This window comes from Thermobia domestica, chromosome 5, assembly GCF_964235325.1.
Source record: "Thermobia domestica chromosome 5, izTheDome1.hap1.1, whole genome shotgun sequence".
NCBI lineage: Eukaryota > Metazoa > Arthropoda > Insecta > Zygentoma > Lepismatidae > Thermobia > Thermobia domestica.
In genome coordinates this window covers 88,540,801-88,553,335 of record NC_137458.1, presented here as the reverse complement: position 1 = coordinate 88,553,335, position 12,535 = coordinate 88,540,801, and the positions used below count along the sequence as shown (strand labels likewise).

The 12,535-nt window shown below is 34.1% G+C and overlaps 1 protein-coding gene across 1 annotated transcript in view; it reads right to left on the bottom strand.

Moving 5' to 3' along the window:
* The window catches only part of LOC145685991 (putative lipid scramblase CLPTM1), a 90,658-nt gene that overhangs the window by 43,656 nt on the left and 34,467 nt on the right, over positions 1-12,535 (bottom strand). Inside the window, exon 2 of the mRNA XM_081758802.1 lies at positions 9,666-9,875. Within this exon, the coding sequence (XP_081614928.1) occupies positions 9,666-9,875 (210 nt within the window). The remainder of the gene's footprint in view (positions 1-9,665; positions 9,876-12,535) is intronic.

Genomic DNA, 12,535 nt, shown 5'->3' with positions numbered 1-12,535 from the left:
ATAATAATAATAATAATGATGATGATGATGATGATGTAAGTCATTTTCTATTGATAATTTTCTTCTCCCGTCTAGCTGAAATGCCCGTTCTTTGCACGGGGAATATACGCTTGTAAAAAGTATTTGAACCCTTTAGACTTCTGATACGCATTTCAACGACAGTATAATGATAAAAATCTACCTTCCCTCTCTCCCATGTTGATAGGGGCTCAATTTGGACTTAAATGGCATCGAGCGTGTCAATATGCGTCAGAGCGACCCTCAAAAGTACTGTCTGGACAATAAAATCGGTCGTTTTCTATTATTTTTGTGTGTCTCCCTTTCACCCCTTTCTCCTTGCCGAAAATATGATAAAAACCTAAGTTCAACCAGGTTCACTTATGCATATATATATATATATATATATATATATATATATATATATATATATATATATATATATATATATATATATATATATATATATATCAAAGTCGGTGCTACGGTTTAGGAGGAGTTAGCCGTTAAACATTGTAACATTCATTTTTATTTAGTAGATCTTGGAGAGGTATGTGTATTGTACTAGCAAGTGATGAACAGCCGGCAACTATCGAAATGAAATAAAAAATCTACTTTTTTGTAAAAAAAAATAAATAATAAATAAATAAATAAATAAATAAAAATAAAAGGCAAAATATATCCTTTAGTACGCTAACTTTGGAAGAGTTATACATGGCCGATATTTGTCACAATAGGGTGCACAATATAGAGGAAAAGCACCAAAACCGACATACCACATTGTTTTTAGCTCATAAAGCTGAACTGAAGGACCAGGATTATGAAGTAAATATATTTCTTTAAAACAGCAACACTACTCAATAAAATTATGTAACCAGTTTTAAAAACTGCCATATACTGCCACGATTATGACGATTTGTTCAATTGTCTCGGAAATCATATTTTTAGAAACCAGGTCCCAAAACCGACATACCTTCACAAAATTATTGTTGCAAAATGAAAAGTATAAGTTCTGTTACGCACAAAAGTAGGTTCACTTGTAAGATACTATCAGATCTGCACCATACTTTGCTTATTAAAAGTAGAAGTAAGTGCTGATAGAAATAGTCTTATCGTGGTATTAGGCACAATTCACAGTTCTAAATAGTCTACACATTTATGGGTATTTTGTAAGTTAAGTAAACATTAAGAAGGAATATCACTATAGAATTACATATTGAGTCTAAATCAATGACAATAATCGCAGATGTAAAGGTCCCCTTCCACACCGGCACATTCTGTGTGAGTCCAGTCCTCACAGGATATACACTGATCCCATTTTTCTTTGCTAGTATCTTCCGAAAAGAATCTTTCGCAAAAAATACAGAATGCACCATTAGTCTACTCTCTGGTACGCTGGGCACTAAACCTTCATCTAATGATGAGTCATTGTCTACTTGCTCATACCTTATAATTTTCCTTGACTTGGACTTACTTGCATTTTCTTTTGAGTCTCCTTTTCTACCTGCGTTCCATTCAGTTTCTCTCTGCACCTTCTCCATCGTAGGTAATAGTTCTTTTTTATACGGTGACGAGGTTACTACTGCCGCTTGAGTAGCTTTACGACTCTGACAGGTTTGCAGACTTGTAAATGAAAGGGTATGTCGATTTATAGAACACCTTACTCCTACATGTATGTACAGGTTTCACTACCAAAGAGTATCAGTTGACACAATAACCACGGTGATTTACAAACTTAATAACTTAAAGAATAAAAGCATGTAATGAGTAAATCATCTACCTCTAAATAATTTTCGATTTCTGATGATATGGAATATCAACAGAAATTTTAGCACATCGAAAAACAAAACAATGCTCCTCACATACTAATCCACCCTCACAACTAGTTTAAACTGCACTTGCTCCGCCTAGTGGTGAGAGAAGAAACTACTGATAATGTGTCCGCCAGAGTGCAGTGTGTTCCAGCCCAAAAAAGGGCGGTATGTCGGTTTACGGACCTATGTCGCTTTTGGTGTTTTTTTCTCTACTTAAATACGATTCCATAATGGTGAAACATAAAACATTTGAAGGAACAGGGACCCTAGTTGTATTTTAGGAACATGTGAGTGGTCGCAGGTGAAATCCTGAAAAGGAAGCAGCTGTTTGTCACGCAATAGTCCAATCAAACGATTAAAACGACTACCATCAAAGATGTGTTTCAGTTGGAGGATGACATCCCTCTTCCTGTAACTCAAGGTTCTGTATGTCTGGTCATGTCGGATTCAATGCTTACTCAAAATCAGTGGCGTCTCGTGACATATTTTTTCGGTAGTTCACAGCTGTTAAAACATATAGTTTCTACGGCTGGTTAGTACTTTCAATTTTCTAAATAAGAAAAACGATTATATCAATAAAAGTAACCATATATACACTGTACTTTTACGTAATAATATATATCAGTAGCAAACGCTCTATTTTATTTGTATATGAAATCAACTCTGTTCTCCTGAGCAGGAAACTAATATATTCTTTACCAATTTTTCTCTATTGATACTACTCTACTTCTCTATTGATAGCCAATGCACTGCGACGACTCTGATTTATGCATTTATTTATTTTCTTTGATATTCTAACATGGTAAAGCATCTTTCAGTTTCTGAAGTGCAACATTGGAATTCTTACGATTTTCAAGAGTTCTGTTGTGTGCCGGTAGATTCATAGTCACAATACATTTCTACGGATTCACCATCAATTCCACGATGATACACTAACGGCATCTGCATTAGACTCGAAACGTCTGTGTTATATACCTGAATATAACAGATATGATAATCTTTAAATTTCCTCCGAAGTATGTACCAGTATATCATGCGACATGCAAGACAGAAAATTATTACGAAAGTTGCAGGGTCCCCTTTAATTACAGACGCTTTGTCCATTTGCTTCTTGCATTATTGTATCAAGACACTTCATGATTGATCGTATTGTGTTTACGTTCTTTGTCCCAGTTAAACTATATACGACATGACTTACAGTGAAATCTGAACTACTGTAGTGTTTTCCATGCTCTTCCACCGCGAATCGAATCTGGGATCTCATGCATTAAAGGCACATAGATTAGCCATTAGACAGCAGGGAGGCGAAGACATTTCATGAAGTCAGCCAAACTAAGAAAAACGCCAGCGTTTTCTTAATCTTCTGACTCATAAGGAAAATATAGAGCAAGTTAAAACGCATCCAAAATTTAATGTAATAAATCAAAAGTTAGCAAACGTGACTTTTTCCCTAGAAGCTTGTTGCGAACCTTGATAGAAACGTAATAACTACCAGCGAGTTGTGATAGATACTTGGTGTACTCATATTGGCTAAATTCAACATAGAGTTTATGTGTTTCTCACAGTTCCCGTGCTTCTTTACTTTTTCACTCAAATGTCTTAAGTTTATTTCACCAAATATGTTAAATCCTCCTGCGAATCCTCTGCAAATAGCACGCTAGGAAACCAACGCAGTGATATTTTTATATTATAATTTGTCAGCTATTTATTGGTTTCGTAAAATCAGTTTTAAAATATCGATGCGTTTTAGTTTTCACCTTCTTATGACAGTTAACTTTGGCTGATGAGGTTCTAACTTTTTTCTACCCTTTCACGTTCCATCAATGCACTAAATGATATACAGCAGTTTGCAACCCCTCAACAGAATTCACGACTACAACTACTCTAATTGGCTGGACCTAAAGAGAAGCTCGGCCCGTGCAGGTCACTGCTATATACACTATAAAACTATGTAAAATACATAATAAATACGAGCAAATACATATAAATCAACCAATATATCACCACACATGTTTTCATTTTTGTCACTTTCAATTGTGTTGAAAGAATCATGTCTCAGCGCATCTAATACAATTACCGAGCTGAAGTAAATCACGCCAATAAACAAAATGTTAACGGCTTTTTCCATAAGTGTTATACCTGAACGTACGTTACTGCTAATAATCATATGCCTTCTTTCCTATTTTGCATGTGTTCAAGAATAATGCTGATATAGGAAAATCAATTCCGATATTTCCTTCAGGCTTTCACAATACAGAAGGTAAGAATTTTACCTTAGTAACATTGTTACAAAGTACATCATTTTCGTAAGTTATTAACTTTTCTTACAAATATTAATTTTATTTATGCACGTAAGCCGTACCCGAAAGAAAAGTCGGAGCGTTTTTTTTTTTCGTTCTTTCTTCTAAACTTTAAAAAAAAAAAAAAAAAAATGAAATGCAATTTTATCCTGCGTTAACTTGGGAATGTCGGCAGAAGAGTTCTAAATCTCCACATTTCACTAGGTATGACCTTGGAAAGCTGTCATCTTGTCTGTTCCATCAGTTTAGTTTCATTATAAAAAACTGAGACAATAACAAATGTACATAACTGATTGAGGGTGACTTACACGTTTTATATTCTCCTACTGTATTTTTAGTTGCTAAAGAAGTGTATTCTTTAATTATGTTTACAGCGTCACATTACAGGAAATCAATCAACAACAGTTGTCAACACGGCATGTTTAAATCCTCTCACTATACACAGAATAACCCATTTTGTGCACAGCACTGTTGCGAAAGTGATGTAATGGCTGAATGCATATAAGTAAGGGTAAAAGCATGTGGAGAGTGTGTGTAATATTTAAAGTAAACTTCAGATGAAAGAAAAAGAAGTAAAGGTAATAAAGAAACGAAATGATACTATAACATTCTAAATATTAAACATATTTTTTAAAAAATATTTGGTAGTTCATATGAATTTATGAACCAGGTAAGACAACGCCACTGCTCAAAAATCTTTTCTAACACCTTCTGAATTCTTCATATATAGTTATAGAGAAACATACAGACTTTGAAGATTTGAATAAAAAAGTAATTGAAACTTTCCAAAGAATAACCCGTGAAATACTATATAGGAATTGAGTCAATGTTATGATACGAAGATTTCTATTCTGTTCTTTGAAATTTTAAAGAACAGAAAAGTATTTATGAAATATCCAGGTGGGCGCCAGGCTGGAATATAGGATTACGTGATAGTATTGACAGACGGAAAGAGGAGAGAATTTGACTGAAGATCAAATAATAAGACGGGTGGGTAGGTGAAGTGTGAGTGAGTGGAAGAATAATGAATGAAAGGAATACAGAAAAAAAAAATTAAAAATACAAATATATATAAATGAAAAAATTAACAAATAATGACAATTACAAAATAATAATAGTAATAATGAAAATAATCGGAGAAAATGTACAATGAAACGTAGAAAAACGAATAGTGGAAAATAAATTGGCAGAGGTTCCTCAGTTACGATTGCAACCAGAAGTGGTAGTAATTTCTACCACTTTGGTTTTAGTTTAAAGTATAAATGGAAATGGAATATATTCTTGAGACGTTTAAACTGACTGCACAAAACTGCTTTTAATATCATTGTTAAAACCTGAAGTAATCCATTTCTACCAGTTCCAGTTTGAATAGAGCAGTGGTTCAAACTGGGGAAGTGAAGAGCGTGCAAGGGGGGAGGGGGCAAACTGCTAACAGAAATAAACCATTTAAAATTATGAATAATGACCATTCAAAATTTAGCTTTACGAAAACTGATAGAAGTTGCGTGTTTGCCTACTAAATACTGTTCTCTTTTTATGATGACCGTAACTCTTCGTTTCTAAGCCTTCTTTTTAACAATAGCATTGACATCTTTAAAAATTATTGTTGGAAGGGTTGTCGATGTTGCTGAAGTATTGAAAAAAAAGAAAAGCTACATTTACATAATTTATAACTGATAATATACATTAACGTTAAAAACAACAGAATATAAATAATAGAAACAAATCTTCAAGTGAAACAAAGATGTTCACAGGTAAGTATTCACTTCAGGTAAGCATATTTTAGTGTGTAGAATGTCACAGAGTATATAGATGTTTGAATAAAGTTAGTAGATAGTAGAATTTATCAGAAGATTCAGCAGCACTAGCAGCAATTTAGTTTAGGTTTAGTGCCCATAGAATAACATTAGGTTAAGTCTGGGTTTAATAGTTCGTAGAATAAGTTCTGGTTCAATCAGTATGCTTTTAGAAGACAGGTATGTTCCAACGGATTGTAGTAATAATGCATACAATCTGCGGTAGTATTTCAAGAAGCTGACGCTTCCATCTTTATCGATCTCGTGAGTAAAAAATGGTATTTAGGTTGTATTATAGGAATGTAGATAGAAGACAAGTAATCAAGTAACATATAGCTCCATTCGCAAAAGTAACTGTTACATTAAAAGGGAGAAATACGTTTAAATTCAAATACGTTTTCTCAAACTATCAGCCAGGTAAAAATATTGGTTTCTGACGTTGCACTTGAAACATCTAAGTCAATATTTTCACCTGGCTGATGAATCACATCGCTCGGGAAGATTCAACTCCATCTTCAGGTTTAAATTGTATGTCTCAAATCACTAACGATGTTTTCGTTTTGTTTCAAGTTCCTGTGTGGTGTTCTTGTTCCAGGAAGTAAGAAATGAACTCGTGATATGCGGTATATTGTCAATTTCGTTTAGGCATCTTTATAACCATTAACATTTTATCTATTTCCTTTTAATAATTATCATATGGTAGTAATTCTTTATTTTTCATCATCATCATCATCATTGAATTATTATGTTACTTCAACTTTGCAGAACATTTACATATACATACAAAACTCAGTATATCATTTTACCTTTCGCTATACGTGAATCCACTGTTGAAGCTGAAAAGGAAAACAAAGAACGCCATCTGTGTACGAATCAACCATCATGTAAGGTTAAATAATACCATTTAAACAAAAATATAAACCAATTGTAAATATTATTGTCATTGGAAATATACCTTGATTACGTATTGTTAGCTCCAGTTAAAGACTACGAATTCAATACAAAATTGTATCATTAATATTCCAAAGAATGCGAAATTTGATAAACCATTTGATAAATTGGCATCATTGACATGAGAAACTAAAATTTTACGGAATTGGAGAATTTACTTTTATTGTGAAAACATGATAGCTTTTCTTGAGGTCACTACGATGTTCGAAAGGGAAAGCTTAAGCATACCAAACCATAGTTCGTTTACTGATTTCCACTTCGAAAATCAGAATACTTAGGACTAATTATTTTCGAGTTCTTAGACGGCTGCTTACATCCAAGGCTTTCTTCTAAATATTGGGGTTCCAGGCTCTAATATATAGTTCAATCTATTTCGAAAATGTTTGTTCGTAATTATCTTTATTGACACTGATTTTATGAAATATTTAAGGAAGTTAATTATTTCGTAAATTGTACTTTTATTTCCGATAATTTGAAGCACCTTCTACATATACAAAAAGAGCTTTCGTTTCTCTTTTCTATACCAATTAAGATTATTTCGTCAATTGTTTAAAGTACACCCAACTTCGGACTGGGGGGTATAGGGTCCCATCTTCCCTTCCCATGTAGCATGCAGAAGCCTCACAAAGGATATTAAGTTTCATCGTCTTAATTTTTTTATGCGATAGAGGTGTGTGAATGGCTTTTCTTCATAAAGATGTCAGCTTCATTTATGCGTGGTAATGGGATCCAAGGGTGGGGACTTGTTCTGCTTCTTTATGGTGTTGCAGTAACTTATAAAACGACTAACAGAGGGCCCCAGCAAGACTTTATAAAAGTCAGTCTCATTTCAGCATTCATGGGGCCCCAATACATATGTAGACAATATGATACTGGGTCCCATTCTTCATATTGTTGAAATATATTCTTACTAGGTCACAAACAGGACTTTTTAATACTGTTAGTTTCATTCCAATAATAGGAATCCAAGACTACATTCAATGCTGGGGGTCAGCGAACTCTGGAAACGGAACTAACTACCACAAGTAACTATGCTCCAACACAGCAGACATGTTATATCTTACTTTCCATGTTATTCAATATTCATTATATATATATATATGTATGTAGAGAGAGAGAGAGAGAGAGGGGGGGGGGGGGCGGCAGGAATTCCTGGCCAGTTCGAGCCTGAGTACATCTTGTTGTGTATACATGGAATATGCTAGTAAATGTTTTCAATTATTGTAACACGACAGAACGTTAAACAAAACAGAAAATTAAAGGAATTAAGTCCAATAAAATAATAAATTTAAATGCACTGAAAATAAGAATAAAAGATAACAACTACAACACACTACTTGGGCATTACAAGATACTGCGTCATAAAGATGAGTGAACTTTTCACAAATTGTGCAATATTTCACAATTTTTTATCGATAAAGGGCCAAATTATGAGCAGATCTGGAAAAAAATGTACTTTTATGGGCAAAATACGTTATCAAAAGCAACAGAAAAAATTGTTCAGTCGGTTTCATTCAGGAAATTTAGATGTTCAGGATGCTACACGCAGTGGGAGACCAATCACAACAAAAGAGGTTAACATAATAGCGACAGTCGAGTAAGACCGCCACGTAAGCAGTCATGACAACGACAATGGCCTATATATACAAAAAGAAGCTCGACGTTTGGGTGCCACATGATCTGAATCAAAAACACATATTTTATTGAATTTCCATCTGTGAATGCCTACTGAAACAAAACGAACTCGAGCCATTTCTGAAGCGGTTCATTATGAGTGATAAAAAGTGGACGTCTTACGACCATAAGATCACGGTCGAAGCGAGAAGATCCATAGTTTGTGGTAAAACCCACACTGACACCCAGTAAGGCTATATTGAACGTTTAGTGGTATTGGAAGAATATTGTGCATCACGAGCTGCTGTCGTCGGACTGAACGATAGACTCGTATCTGTACTCAATTAGTGCGAACGCACCTAGCAATTCAAAAGAAACGGTCGGAACTGTTCGACAGGAAGGCTTAGCACCACTCTAACAACGCAGACCACATATATCTTTAGTGATCCGTCAGAAACTGAGAACTTGGCTGGGAAGTTTTGATGCATCCTCCATATACCCCGAACCTGGCACCGTCAGACTATTATTTGTTTCACTCACTTTTGAACTTCCTGAATGATGTTAAGTTAGTTTCTAAGCAAGCATGTGAAAATCACGTATCACAATTTTCTTTTGACAAGAAACCACGGAAATTCTACAGTGACGGGATTAAAATGCTGCCCGATAAATGGCAGAGGGTCATCGAGTAAAATGGTAGTAATAAATATGTGATTTCATAATGTTCTTTTCAAATTACAATAAATGTCTCCTCAATTTTGAGCTCATAAAGACAATACTTTTTAGACAAGCTGATTTTGTTTCTTATCATCTATAGTTTTCCGAGTGATATACTTTGAAGTAATAGATTACATCACACACACACACACACACACACACACACATATTATATATATATATATATATATATATATATATATATATATATATATATATATATATAAATCTTAATTACAATAGATATATGTTCTAAAACAAAAACTGGAAAAGCTTAAAGTTCAACTTAAAGTTCTACGCTTAAAAGGACCTTAAATTGTACTCGTCATTACTCGGAACGCGCAAATTCATAGAGAAACAGATAAGGAAAGAAACTGCATCCAGCTGATCTCGCTTAAAAAGCAACACATCGTGATTAGTAAAATCATCGCATTAAGATTTAACTAGAATAATAATCTAACGATTTGTGGTCTACTTACCATTTCAGTTCCATTTTCAAAGAGATTTGACGCTGGAAGTTTTACGGCTCCACCAGGTTCTTGTTGTGGTTGTGGTCTTCGGAAGAAGGAAGTAATAAAATAGATTATTAAAGCTCGAATTATGAGCGATTTTGTAATTGCAAAGAATGATTCCCATTTTGTCGGCTGGTACCGCTGTCGCTCCTGTTCCACTTGCTCTTCTAATGTAGGCTAGAACAATGAAACAAAAAAATATTATTTATTTATTTCTGATTAACACCAGTATCTCTCAACTGGTTTAAGACAAAGTTATATATGGATTTAATGAAGAATGAAACAAGTGAAGAATTTAAATTATGATCACTTTTTTTCCTGCAAAATCTGTTCGCTTTTCACCGAAACAGTTTTCACTTTTCTCCAAGTTTTGTGTTTTACTGAAACCAGGCGTGATTATTGCCGAAGCTGGTATCCTTTTTTGATCTTGTAACACTCATTTTCAAAGAAGTTAGCGAAGAAGAAAACGAAAGTTTGTTAGAAAACAGAACCGGCTTTGAAAACTTTTTTTTTTCTTTGAAACTATTCGAAAACCGGACTCGCTTTTTCTACAACCAGATTTTTAAAATTTTTTTTTACCACCTCTAGTAACAATACGAAATTCAGTCAAATTAATAGATAGGAGATTCAAGTTTGATGAAAGAGAAACTGAATCAATAATACCAGTAAAGGAATTATTTTGGAATAATAAATGTGTATATATATATAAAAAAAAAATCATCTCAGTATCTTTTACCGTTTTACATTTACAAACTACGCTATGTGTACGTGTCGGAAGTCTTCTAGAACGGCTTTGTCCGTCCGCCCGTCTGTCGACAGGCATCAGAGCATAAAGAATGAGAGATACAGAGGATTTCTTTTGCAATCGATTTAGTGTCCCAAGAATAAGTTTCTTCTCCTCCGTTAGCTCTCTACTCAAATCAGAAATGGTTCAAATTTACTATTTCCGGTTTTAACATTTATCGCTATAGAACAAAAACGGCAACAGCTTGCGAAACTTTTTTTTTTTTCAAACGATGCAGCGTCTCAAGGTCACGCACCATGGTTATCACAAATACTCCGGAAGTTGTTCAAATTTAATATTACTTTCCGTTTCAAAACTGATTTCCACAGAGCGTAAACGGTGTCCCAAAAATAGGTTCCATTTTCATCAACTTTTCTCTGAAACCGGTTTAAATTACTAATTTCCGATTTCAACACTAATCGCCATTGAACAAAAATAGTAATATAGAGCAATAAGCGGTTTTCTGGAAACGATTCAATGTCTCAGGAGTACATACTATCACAATTCTCAACAATTTCTCCAAACCGGAAGTTCTTGAAATTTACTACTTCCGGATTTAATACTGGTTTCTATACAGTAAAAACAGCAAGAGATATCAAAATGCAGTTTCTTGCAATCGATTTAGCTTTCTAAGCGTATGTTCTATGTCCTCCCTTAACCAACTATTCCATCCGGAATTGGTTCAAATTCACGATTCCTAGTTTCAACCGTTACCACCATAGAACAAGAACAGTACGACATAGCGCGCGTAATGGCTTTTTGATATGGATTCAGCATCCGAGGAACAGGTTCTATCTTCGATCTTACTAATCTATTGCAACCAGTATTTATAGCTATATTACGTGTTGGAGTATTAAATTCCCGTAGTTTGGAAATCCTCTGTTGTTTCATATTGTGTAATGCATCTTTTTTATTATTATTATGAACATTGAAACCGAAAATGGTAATTCCTACCCCTTCCAGTTGGAATAGAGGAATAAGAACAGATGGGACTTATTCTTGGGACACTAAGACCTCAGGAAACAGTTTCTCGCTCTCTTTTAATCGTTTCTGCAACAAATGGGCACAGCCGTTCTTTAAAAGTTCCGCTATTACATATTATTAGCACAATTTGGAAGTGTTTAAAAATATCTCTAGTAAAAGAAGTGAAACACTGACTCAAACCCGATACTTCTGAGATAAAAGTAAAGGACTTTCTGGGCAACATGAGTGGCAAGTTTTCTTGACCGAGACTACATTAATGTCAGTCACAGGAGGTATATATCTTCGCATATTTATTACAATTGATCAAATATATAATTCAATAAATCTGAAATCGAACATAGAAAATTACACAGAGATAAGGGTTTCTGGCACTGTAGTTCTTAAATTTTACTAACACACTAGCAAAAGTACCGTTCTTCGCACGGGAAGAGTAAGGTTTAATGAATATAAAGCAGGAAACTTGAATATTTCAGAAATTGCTTCTACTTCTCACTTTATACGCGGTACTTTCGAAAACGCTAAAATGTATTCGCTCAATTTCAATTTCCCAGCCCAATTTAAGAGAATCCTCCTCACACTAGGCAGTTATGAATAAAGAATCGGAATTTTGAATATTATAGAAATTGCCCGCCAACTCTTTCTTCCTCGTTTCGAAAACGTTGGAGCACGCATTCAGTTATTTTTGAATGAGGAGTTTATAAGACAAGTTTCATCTCCCTCTCTTCAGAGATTTGTGAAATATACTTAATTTTGAAGAAAAGAAAAGAAGAAAAAGCCGTTAAAAATCCCTATTTCAAAAAATCCTTTCTTATTTCTTACTTTCGTTACAAAAAAGCTAAAATCCATGTTTTTAGCTGTAAGAGGGTCCAGGCGTTGATAAGTGAGTCACTTTTCCTCTTTTATATTATAACTGTATAGATTATAATCAAGAGAAAGACTTGCTATGTTGTTTCAAATTCAGAGCTACTAAAAAAGGCTTTTACAACAAAGTTGAATCTCTTTTATATTTTCCTTTTTTAACGGCTTACAACGAAAATATGAAAATGACCTTCCCACGATAAGTAATTAT